The following is a 12,809-nucleotide window of genomic DNA, read 5'->3' as shown; positions in this document are numbered from 1 at the left end:
CCTTTCTTTCTTTCTTTCTTTCTTTCTTTCTTTCTTTCTTTCTTTCTTTCTTTCTTTCTTTCTTTCTTTCTTTCTTTCTTTTTTCTTTTTCTTTTTCTTTAAGGAAGTTTTGGATCAAATCATCTCAGTTGACTTGGCATTGCATTCTCTTTTGGCAAGAAAACTGCCTTGTATTCACTGGGAAGAAAAAAAGAAGGAAGCATTAAGGAATGGACAGGGTGAAATACTGAGAGAAAGAACTTTTAATTTAGCTTAGGGTCCTGAATGAGGTTAATAGATTGTGTGAGACTCACATGAAAGTGGTGGAAGATCAAACAGAATCTCAATTGATTTCTGATTTTGCTTTATACTATTTCATTATTTAGGGGTACCTTCTCTTCTGCCTATTTTGAGGAAGAAATACAGTAAAACAAAGCAAACACTTTAGAAATTACACTTTGACAGGTGGAGCAAAATTAAAAACAGCAACAACAAAATAATTCCATGGTTTGACCTTAAGCTTTCTGAAAATAAAACAAAACAAACAAGCAAAAAGAGTAGTTGCAGTTTCCTCTTATATTCCGAGGATGTTTTAATTACTATTTTTCTTTTTGGAATGGGACCTCAAAGCTGACTGATGTTTCTTCATAAGCTCTCCAAATATTTTAAGATTGTAACTGTTCTTTCTCCACGTTTTTTTTTTTTCTCCCATCTCAGGTTGCAGCAACACATTCCAACTGCATCATTAAAAAGGAGCAAGAAACCTGTCTGGAGAAGATACGGAGGGCAGCTGCCCTGAACCCTCTTAATGACTCTTCTCCAGGTGAGTTTCAGCTTGGGATACGCCACATGAACATGATGGTGTCTAAACCTTTCCTGTTATGCCTGCAGGGGATTCGAGCAATTTCAGTGCAAACATCTTACTAAAAAGCAATGGGGACATACCATGCCAGTTGCTAGTTAATACCAGACATCACGAATTTGCTTCTATATATTAGGTGATGCAGTGACATATCTACAAAATTAATCAAAACCCACACCAAAACAACAGCAACAACAACAATGTGCCTGGAAAGGAAGGGTCTTGATAGGGTTTACGACTTCTACTCGTGTAGGTGGCAACATCAGCTGTTGGGGACTGGACATAAGGCTTAAGTGCCTCATTGCTCTGTTTTATAACAGCAATTGCTCTTTTCTCTTCATCATCTCCGTAATAATTTGTGCCTCTCTCACATGATCTGAAGACCTTTATAGGGATTAACATTATGATGACTGTAATCTTGATCAAGAATATTTGTGTTCTTGTTGAGATAAGAAACTGAGGCAGCAAGCAAAGAAGAAATTAATAGTTTAATATCCTGTCTCGTTTCCCACTGACTGCAGCAGGAGATGCTGATGGCCAGCACCAACGAGAGAAGGACAAAGAATGACAAAGAAACTAATTGGAAATCAGGGGCTATTTTCTGAGTCGTGTCCAAACTGCTTCTACTGTGACTTGAATTGGTAAAACTGAAGAGAACTGCAGATAAAACACAGTGTGTGTGTAATAAAAGAGGGGAAATTTATCTCCCTTTTTATTCACCACATATTTTAGCTCAGAAGCAAGGCAGGGTGCAGATATTTGTGTCACCAGAACTTCCTCTGCAGCAAGCCATTTCAGCTCTTAGGAGTATTTCCATCAGTGTTCTGACATTCAGCTCAGACATAAGCTCAGTTTTATTCTGATTCCCAGCTTTGGGAAAATGATCTGCGTGGTTTGGCAAAATTGAGGAAAAGATGTACTTAAGGTGGTTCATTTCAGCCCCATGGCTGTATTTTTGAGTCCCTCTTTGTCCATTACAGAAGATTTCCCAATTATTCTTCAGCCCAGAAGTGGCATAAGCAAAGACAAAGGGAAAAAAACAGTTTCTTCCCCCACAGAATGATGTCAGAAGCTGACCATTATCCCTACTTTTAATGATAATGCAATGAATATTATTTGAATTCAAGAATTTATAGATTTTCCAACGTGAAAAAAGATCATTTCACCAGCTACCATGTTCTATATCACTCAGATACAGAATAACCTTTGCAATTTGGTACTTGAGGGCTATTCAAATCAAACTCTTCCCTCCTGCCTGTTTCAAATTCATAGAGCACAGTTCAGAGATAGAGGAGTTCCAGGGCCATTGGAAAGCCTTTTGCATCTTAGTGTGAGGAAAAAGTATCACCCACACAGAAAGGAAGAGATTGAATCTTTTCAAGCACTACCTCAGCAAAACAAGTAGCACTCTCTATTATGTTCCCCCAATATTTTTTGGTTTTAAAAACTGTAAACAAATTTTTCCCAGGCTTATTCTGCTTAGACCTGCTAGGGCATATGTCAAGTGAAGTGGGACTCTTCACTCAATCCATCACATTTTCTCTTCTCTCTTGAATAATAACATGAATATGTGAACAGGTGATGCCTCCATAACATGAAGAGAATTGCTGCATGCACAAGAGTGATGTTGCTCATCCTCCATTTGACCCACATGGGGCACAGGTTCCTTCAGATGTCTAGGATACATGGTGAACTTTCTGGAGGTGGAGAATGCAACTGTTCTTCCAGAAACTGAGTTGGATATCAAGGTTTAGAATGTTTCCTACACTGGAATGCATGTAATACTTGTTCATCTAGATGTCTCTGAGAGCAGCCAGCAGTGGATGACTTCAGAGAATGATATTTCCACAACATATCTCGCCTGTTTACAGATATCTTTAGTTTCCTGCCCTACTGTCTTTGTGCTTAACAAGCTGCAGACATTTTGGTTTCATGAATTTACCTGAACACCTTTGGGTTAAAACAATCCTTTTGCTGTTCACCACATCCTGTGTCAATGAATTCCACCATATACAAGGTCTTAGGTAAAGAAGCCACCTTTCCTCTGAGATGTTTATTTTCCGTTAAGGAATTATGGCGTTTTTTCTTGCTTGAAAGCCACTTATTTCACAGGATCGTCTTTACTGCCTTTTCTTCCTACCATTTCTAGTTCTTGTAGATATATTTTAAATATATTTCATTTCACTTAGTGTGCTGGAACTATAATAACATTGTGCTCTACCTCCTTTATGTCCTCATTTCAGACTCACCTTTTATTAAATGACACTTATTTCAAGCCAGATCCTGCCACCCTCATTCCCAACAAGGCATTATCTCTGTTAGTAAAGGATGGGACACCAGCAGAGCTCAACTGCCTTCATCCTAATTTGCTCAATGACATTGGGGTTGGAACTAGATGATCTTCAAGGTCCCTTCCAACCCAAGCCATTCTATTCTATACACTACTTACATACTACTTACTCTGTTTTGAAAGACACCTTGAAGGTGAGTGTTAACTCAAGGTGTACTGATAAGGGATACTCTTCCCACCATGAATTCATCCACTTCAATATTTGTGAAGCACCAGCTTCCTCCCAAAGCTCTTTTGCTGCAAGTCTTTTAGTGGAATGGAACAATACTCACCATGATTGAACCTTTCTTTTAAGTTAAGTTACCAAGCATTTTTTTGGAGAAGTTTGGTGGAGAGGTAGTAACCGAACATATATTAAGCAGCCATATTTGAGGTGTGTTCGTTTCTCTCACTTTTAACCTGCTGCAGCCAAAAAAATTTCACCTGGGAGAAGTGAAGATGGCCCAAAGCTTTTTTTTTTTTTTTTTTTTTTTTTTTTGGTTATTCATCTGTAACAATTAGACTTACTAATAACTTACTAAAAACTTACTTAATACTAATAAAACTTACTAACAAGACTTACTAATGATTTACTAATCCTTACTAAGGTACTCAAAGATATGTTAGCTTGTTTCCATTCAAAGAAATAAAAAAATAAGAAATAACTCAGAAAAAGTTGAAAGAAGGAAAAAATCCTTCCTAGTTGGTGAATAGAATTATGTTTATTCAAGAGCAAGAAGCATAAAAGTACCTCTTTTGACGTGTGTGTTTGTTGTTTTTTTTTTTTTTTTTTACATACAAATTTCCATAAAACAATTTCATACATAAATTTTCTGAGGATTTATTTCTCTTCATAGGGGCTTCAAGGTACAAAATGATATTGTGAATTTTTAGAGTCTGCACATGCTCAGGCATATGCTCAAGTTACTGTGTTTGTTTTTTTTTTTTTAAAAAACAACAACAACAAAAAAAACCTTCAAAATCAGCTAAATTACTGAAACCTCTGGAAGCAAGGTAGCTCCATATTCTTCTGTTGCAAGTGACACAAAGTGAAATCATTGCATATAAACTTGAATCTGGGACACAAACAGGTTTTGTAATCTCTTTTTACAATATCTAGAACAATGATGTTACAGAACCTATTGTGCTCAAAGAATACTCCACAACCCAATCATTTCATAAATCCTACTACATGAAGTAAAAAAAATAGTGATAGTAATAGTAGGTTCTGTGGTCCTGTTCTTCTGAGGCCTGGCCTTCTGTACTTGTATTTCTCTTAGTAGTGCATGGAAGGCAATGCACTTTGAAGTTAAAAGCAGGAGATCTTATGGGTTCCTACATTTTGCAACAATAACTTAGTTCTCCTGCCTTTGCTTCTCCCCCCTTGCTGTGTTCAGCATCTGTGAATGCAGACATAAACTAAATGGTTCCCCAGAGCTCCTTTGGGTGAGGTCCAACAGGAGCACAATTTTGATGCTGCAACTGTAACCACAGGCCCTGAAGAGCAAGGCTGGCACTCTATTATGGAAAGCAGCCAGCCCTAAACTATCAGGCCTCTGATGTTTTCCCTTCCACTCTGCCTCTCAAGACCAGATGTTATGCTCATTACTGTTTTATCCTTCACGGTAATTTTCCCTCCCTCTGCTGCTGTGCTCTGCCTATAATGCTTCAGAAACAATGATTGCATTGAGATTTTCTGTTAGTTTTTCTGAGTTTTATGTTGTCTTCTTCCTCTTTAAATGCTTTAAATTATCCAGAAGCCTTTACATGAAAGGAAAAAAGGTGCATGTGTGTCCATCTCTGTCCAGCCATCACCTACAAAATCTGCATGAAAAAGAGAGTTTGAAGAAATTGAAATTTCAGCAGGACTCAGAATTTGACTCCTTTCCTCTGGAGAGAGAATTAAAGTAGTAAAGGGAAATAATGGAAGCTAAGGGAAGAGAAGAGAGGAAGAATGAAAAATGATTCCTTTAAGCTCAACTTCTCCAGGTGGTGGGAGCAGGCTATTTCTTACATCAGTATTTCCAGTCTCCCTTGTTCCGGTTTTTGTCCCTGTTGTATTGTAGAGCTACACAAGTTCCTGCTGGACCCTGTTCTTGCTGTCATCAGTCCAAAAGGGACTTTCTGCCACATAGCAATTGATAAACCTCACTGGTGATCCATGTGCGCTGTTTTATATAATTCTTTTATTTATTTATTTATTTTATCCAGACTGTGTTGACCTGGATGAGACTTTCTTGGGTCATGTGAATATTATCCTGGGCTTCATTAAAAAAAAAAAAAAAAAAAAAAGCCCATCAAGGGAGGTGATTCTCCCCCTCTGCTTTGCCCCTGTGAGGTCCCACCTGGAGTATTGCATCCAGCTCTGTGGCCCCCAGCACAAGAAGGACATGGACATGTTGGAATTAGTCCGGAGGACTGGAGCACCTCTACTATGAAGAAAGGATGAGAGAGCTGGGGTTCAGCCTGAAGAAGAGAAAGCTACAGGAACACCTTATTGCTGCCTTTTAATGCTTAAAGAACTTCCCTGTTCTTTGTTCTCCAAGCATTGATTCATTCTTTAGCTCTTTGCTGAATGCTCTTGTGTTTGTTAACAGGCTTTTTAGAACTCTGTCAGATACAAACATAGAATCATAGAGTCATAGAATCATAGAATCATAGAATCATAGAATGGCTTGGGTTAGAAGTGACCTCAAAGATCACCCAGTTACAAGCCCCCTGCCATAAGCAGGGATGCCACCCACTAGACCAGGTTGCTCAAGGCCTCATCTAACCTGGTCTTGAACACCTCCAGGGATGGGGCATCCACAGCATCTCTGAGCAACCTGTTCCAGTGCCTCACCACCCTCTGAATGAAGAATTCCCTCCTAATCTCTAATCTAAATCTCCCCTCTTTTAGTTTAAAACCATTTCCCCTTGTCCTATCATTGTCTGATTGAGCAAAGGACAATCTGATCGAGCAAAGGACAAACGATGGATTCATGTCACTTGAATATGGTTGTCTAAAGTAGAGAGGCCTTTATTAATGATAGTTATTTAGATTGTGGTTGTAGTCAATATAGGAAGATAAGTACTTAGAAGTCACTTACACTTACAAGTAATTACAGGACTTAAACTTGCCTTATTTTATACATCCAGCTTATGTTGATAAGACCATATGTAGAAGTGCTAATTTATCTCCATTGTTTATTAAAGCAATCATTACAAGGACGAGAAGTTAGGTGGTATGAATTTTATTGATTATACTGCAGCAGTACTGGAATTAACAAAACCTTCACAAATCAGGCATAAACCAAGATGCAGGCTCTTAAAGGAATTTTATTCTCAAATGGAGCAGCAGCAGCTAAAGGAGATGTGAGCCTTCTGTAAACTTAGTCACAGTAGTGAAGTTGAAAGCCTGGAAGTGTGTTGCTAGTGAAAAAAAAATCAGGATCATCTGTTACAGAGGAAAAAAAGGATGCTATGTCCCTGCTATGCCTAATGGTAACCCAGTTTGATATTTTGATATGGGTTCCTGAGCTTTTGGGAATATATTTTTCTCTGAAATATGCTTTTTTTTTTTTTAAACAAAAACAAAAACAAAAAACAACAACAACAACAAAAAACCTCTAGAAGGAAGCCGGAGAACAAAGAGAACAAATTAATCTATATGCTCTCCCTAAGATAGGTAAAACTTAGGTGAGGTGATCATGTGATCATCAGCCTGGCAATGGTCACTTAAGATGACTCAGAAAAAAGATTCAAAAATTGCTGTAATGGAGCAGAAATTTCTATTATCTCCTTGGACTGTATGAACATATTCTGCCGACACATTCAGTGGCATTTTGGTGGTTCAGTTGAGAACTGCCTACTTTGAAAGCCCTGATATTAAATCTAAGTTTACTTATCTACTCAGCATTTGCTGGACTTCAATTCAGATGGGTAGAGAAGAGAAGGAAAAATACTGGAATTTAATGCCTGCAGCTCTGAAAGTACAATTAACTGGAAAATATGTGTATGAGCTACTATTTCCATGCCATAATATACTTATAGTGATAATTCCTACCTGGTTCTTTCAAAGCTATTACGTTTATAATCCCCAGAACTGCCAGGAATTCCTTCTTTAATAACAGACGAACATGAGTTAAAGGAAAATAAAAGGTAGAATGGATTTTGTCCAGGCAATTTGCTAAGATATTAACTCTGATAAGATTAATTTCTGGGAGTAGGTCTGGAATCCTAGAATCACAGAATGGTTTGGGTTGGCAGGGACCTCAAAACCCATAAAATCCCAAACCCCCTGCCATAGACAGGGTCACCTCCCACCAGCCCAGGCTTCCCTCAGCCCCTTGGGCACTGCCAGGGATGGGGCAGCCACAGCTCCTCTGGGCAGCCTGGGACAGGGCCTCACCTCCCTCTGAGTGTAGAATTTCTTCCTAATATCTAAACTAAATCTACCCTGTTTTAGTGAAATCCATTACCCCTTGTCCTATCACCACATTCCATGACAAAGGAATGTCTCCTGCTTTTTTGTAGGCCCCCGTAGGCCTCTTCTCCAAGCTGAACAACCCCAACTTCCTCATCCTTTCTTCACAGCAGAAAGGCTCCGGGCCTCTGAGCATCCTTTTAGCCTCCTCTGGACTCACTCCAACAGGTCCCTGTCCTTCTGGTGCTGGGGCCCCAGAGCTGAGTGCAGGGCTCCAGGTGGGGTCTCACAAGAACAGAGCAGAGGGGGACAATCCCCTCCCTTGCCCTGCTGGCCACACTGTGTTGGTGAAGCCCAGGATACGGTTGGCTTTTAGGGCTGCAAATGCATGTTGCCTGCTCATAACAAGCTTCTCCAACAACCCCAAGTCCTTCTCCTTAGGGCTACTCTCAATCCATTCTCTGTCCAGCGTGTATATGTTCTTGGGATTGCCCCAGCCCAGGTGCAGGACCTTGAGCCAGGCTTTGTTGAACCTCATGAAGTTCACACAGGGCCACCTCTCAGGCCTGCACAGGTCCCTCTGGGTGCATCTCTTCCCTCCATCCAGCATGTTGAACACACCACACAGTTTGGTGTCACTGTCAAATTTGCTGAGGGTGCACTCAGTCCCACTGTCCATATCACCAACAAGGATGTTAAACAGCATTGGTCCCAGTACTGACCCCTGAAGAACACCACTTATTATTGATCTCCACTTGGACCTTGAGCTGTTGACTGCAGCTCTTTGAGTGCAACAATCCAGCCAATTCCTTACCCACCAAGTAAGGTGGTCCTTCCCTCAGATCTGTGTCTCTCCAATTTAGAGACAAGAATATAAAACAGGAAAGAAAAGTGATAAATAAAAGTACTTTTCTGCAAGCAGGTTATTAATTTAAATAAATAAAAAAAAAAGGAGGAGGGCTCAGCTGAAATTTTTAAATAATTTAGGCTGAAAAATAATAACCATTAGCAAATTACAAAAAAATATATTGTATTGTACTGACATTTCACTACTGAACATTGTTTTAGAAGTATTGCTAACTAAATTTAATTTAATTTAAAAATTAATGAAATGTTAAAATTAAAAATAAAAATTTCTGTCTGCCTGTTAAACTCTTTATATTTCCTGTCAACCAAAAAGAAGGAAAAAATCTTATCACAGTGAACAAAATGTTTTGTTTTTCCATTTTTTAATTTAACCTTTGAAACAAAATATTGTTTATTAGGCAGCTCCATTTTGAGTTTCTTGTTTCTCTGGTGACAGCTAGCTCATTAAATCACCCTGCAACTTTTTTTTTTTTTTTTTTGGTATTAATTTATATTTTTGTCTGTAGTAAATAGTGGCAGGAAGTTGAGACTTACTTTCTACTGCATAGCATACACAATGTGCAATGAGAAGGTGATCTAGAACAAATATGGGGAGCTTCTTTAAAGCATATGCACAGACTAACTGTAAATGACTGCACACTGTTAAAAATGAACAAAGACTATCAGTAAAACTTATGCAATGAAAGAGGTGATGGTCTTTCATGTACTTGTTTTATCTGTTGGTACCTTCAGATTCATGGACAGATTCACAGGTAGAAGCTGTGACTGCTTGCAAATACATAGCTTTTTAATATACATATTGCTGTGGGGGGGTGGGGGGGGGAATTCATCTGGATTATAACTCGATGACAATTTGTGATTTTAGTATGATTTTCATCAGATCTTTACGGCTCCTTTTAAACTGCATGCTTGTGTTCTATGGCATGAGGCAGTTGCTGCAGTCTTCTCCAGAAGTGAATAAGTTTCAGTGCAGAATTAGTGTATTCATGAATTCAAACCACGTTTTCAAGATCTTGAATACACCTTATATTTCTATAAAAAGAATGAGGTGTCAGACAACTGGATATTCTTTTAAAAGCTAATTCTGTAAAAATGCTCTTTTCTTACTATTCCCATGATAAACTTTGTTGTCATTTCCTCTATTTTCTGATAAAAGTACTTATAGCTTCTTTAGACAGTTAATCTCACTGAGATAAACACTGTAGTAAGAGAATGAATTTGATTCTTTCTAGAATCAATGGTACAGTTCACTGGTTTCTAGGATCTGCAGTACAGACTTACAGGAGTAACAACACTGGATAAGAAGCAGAAGGTCAGGTCATACATAGTTCGGTTGGCCCTAGTTACATGCGCTGAGGCAGATGAAGTCCACTTCATTTCATATACAGAATAAAAGAGCTGTAGAACTCACTAAATCTCAATGGAAAGAGATAGGCATCCAGAGAGCCAGTCATGTTTCCTAAGAGAGACCTCTAAAAAAATAATGGCAGGTTTGTTTGCTGAAGGATATTAACCTATGGGAAATATATGTATATATATATATATATATATATATATATATGTTTATGCATTTGCATTGATTGTAGAGACATAGGAAAAAAAATAGATCAGCAAAGTTGTATTATAAGCACTGACTAACAGGGACATAATTGGTTGTTCTAGCAGAGGAACTAAAGGATTACATACCTACACATACCTACCAAGTTTAGTTTTATTAGTTAGAATTAACCAAAGGCAGAAATAAGAAAGTACAACAATAATTTATGATCTCTTCTTGAGCTTGTAAAAGCCTGAGCAGATGTAAAAGATACTGGTGCATATGCTAAGAGGTAATAAAGACAAAATGCAAATATCGATCATTTATGTAATTCCTCAGGTTTCAGATTCTGTTGCTAATGAATTCACAACGTATGACTAGTAAATATAATAGGATCTACTGATACAGACTGGAAGTAGGATTCTTGGTTGTGCTGAGCATGTTTTATCACCCTGCTATGACAAAGGATCTGTAATACACCTGTTGATTCCCATTCCACCTTGAAATAGCTCCCCACATGTAATGACATTTTCCGTTGATGGTAATGACATGATTCTTGTTCATTTTTATGGCTCAGTGTTGGGAAGGGAATAGAGACACTAGAGCAGAGATCCGATGTGTGACACTGTTTTTTCGTCAGCTGACAAAGCTATGAATTTGTAGAACACAAGGCTTTTCAAAGAGAAGTGTGCACGAGGAATGGTGCTCCAGCTTGTGACCTGCTGCAGGAGAGCATGACCAGACCAACCGACCCCTTTTTCTTTCATGTGAGGATTATGGTCACCCAGTTAGTCATTTGCATGAAATGACCAGGAGAATCATCAAGTATCCTGCAGTGTCTCTCTATTTCCACCTTGTATTTCTATTCATTCTGTCATCTGGTCTCTCAAAAGAGGTAGATTCAACAGGACTGGCAGTGGCACAGCCCCAGAAGTGAGCTGGTTGGACTCTATTGTGTGGGATACAATTGGACTCTTGAGAGCCTGCCATAAAGGTGACATTGTTTGAACTTCCTTTGTTATTTTTCTGTAGCTTGATGTGAAGGTGAGAACAATATCTTTTTTTTTTTTTTTCTTTCACAGAGCCAGCATGGAGTTTTTCTTATGGAGTTTGAGATTTCTATGTCTTAGGTATTTTTATCTCAGCTATTGTCCCATAGCTGCCTTCACAGTCAATGGGCAAAAGTTGGCTTTTTGAGGGAATGAGTCATCAGACCTATTTCAAATGCCTGCTTTCAGATGAGAGACATTGTTCTCTAGGATTACCTCTTTCTGTCTACTACTACAAAAATTTTGGCGACTATTCAAATGTAGATGTTGGCAATTGGTCAGATGAATCTCACTCTGGAAAGCACATTTGCCAGTTACTGTTTGCTTTGTTAATGGGAATGGTTACCTGTACTTAGATCACCAGGGACAGAACATTAAATGCAATAGGAAAAAGGAGGGGTTAGCACTAACTCCTAGGTTTTTCAGTAAAGAACTTCAATGTTAAGGTTTTCTGTACACTCTAAAAACCATTTTCTTTTCACATTCTGACATACTGCTTTTTAAATATTTAGAATTACTTCTTTCAGTATCTGTATGTATTGTAGGATCATTTGGGAAGCTCTAATCATGGATCAAGTGCTGCTCTACCAAATACTCAAGAGATTGTTCTTAGACTATTTTTTGTGTGAAATTTTTTTTTTTTTTTTTTTTTTTTTTTTCTTATAAGACTTCATCAAGCACTAATATTCTAACATAGGTGTCCAATGACTAAAATTACCCAACTGTACAATTTAATTTGTTTCATCTCATTCTGAGCTATATCCACTACCTATTAATACACCTCACTTACAAACTTAAGCCAAGAACTTCATTATGTAAAACTGCCTACTCAATAATATATGTAATTGAATAAGTGTAATAATTTGGACTGCTGACAGATTTTGCATATTGATTTTTCCTCAGCAAAATAAGACTGAAGGGCAGTGAGTTAAATCATCTTCAGACAGGTAAGGAAGCTATAGCAGTATAACAAGTATAGCTACTCCATCTGCTAAGCAGTAGAAAAAAAAAAATCTATATGTACTCCTCTCACCATGGCAAAAAATAAAAAATAAAATAAATTACATAATTCAGCTTTACTTGCAGAAGTGTAAAGTAACTTGTATGCATAATAACACCTTAAATAACAATGCCATGAGCTCTTACTCTGTATCTAAGCCTTATTTCTTTTCCACAAAGTTGTTTATATTTCTACTTCATTGGAGACTTAACCTATTCTATGATTCTATGATTCTATGACCTTTCTTTTGTTGAAAGTTGCAGTGGATCAAATCTTTGTTACCTCTATGGGATGCTGAAGAGAAATAAAATGTAGGGACAGTCCTCTAGGACCTGCTTAACTTCACAGCATCTTCCGTCACCGGATGAGCAAAGCAGCAGGAACTGCATCTTCTATATTCATTATATAGTTTTTAGCTTCTGGTCTAGGGAGCATGGGGGTGGAGAAAGGGAAATCCTTGCCTGGCTTTGCCCATGAGCAGCTAGCCAGCATTGATAACTCAGAAAGTGGATGATAATTTGCTCCTGGCAACAGGGCAGAAAAGAGAATGTGCATTTCCTTCTCCAAATTCCTCTTGTGAAATAGAAGGAACAGGAAAGCAGAAAAGGAAAAATCTCCCAATTTTACATTGTTTTCTATTATTTTCGTGAAACAAATGAAGCAAATAAGAACTCTTCTCAAGTGTTATATTTTTGTGGTCATAGAGTCATGTGTTGAAATATTTAATCCTAGAGGGAATAATTTTATATGCTATACTATTTTAAAGGGGGGGGGGGGGGGG

General features: G+C 38.1%; 1 protein-coding gene across 14 annotated transcripts in view; it reads left to right on the top strand.

The window, feature by feature from the left end:
* Positions 1-12,809, top strand: part of ADCYAP1R1 (ADCYAP receptor type I) — a 143,147-nt gene that overhangs the window by 63,554 nt on the left and 66,784 nt on the right. For all 14 annotated transcript variants that reach the window (XM_035317121.1, XM_035317134.1, XM_035317132.1 and 11 more), the window contains one exon: positions 697-802. In XM_035317121.1, the coding sequence (XP_035173012.1) occupies positions 697-802 (106 nt within the window). The remainder of the gene's footprint in view (positions 1-696; positions 803-12,809) is intronic.

The sequence above is a fragment of the Oxyura jamaicensis genome, chromosome 2, assembly GCF_011077185.1.
Source record: "Oxyura jamaicensis isolate SHBP4307 breed ruddy duck chromosome 2, BPBGC_Ojam_1.0, whole genome shotgun sequence".
NCBI lineage: Eukaryota > Metazoa > Chordata > Aves > Anseriformes > Anatidae > Oxyura > Oxyura jamaicensis.
The sequence above is the reverse complement of the archived record's forward strand: the minus strand, read 5'-3'. Positions and strand labels throughout refer to the sequence as shown.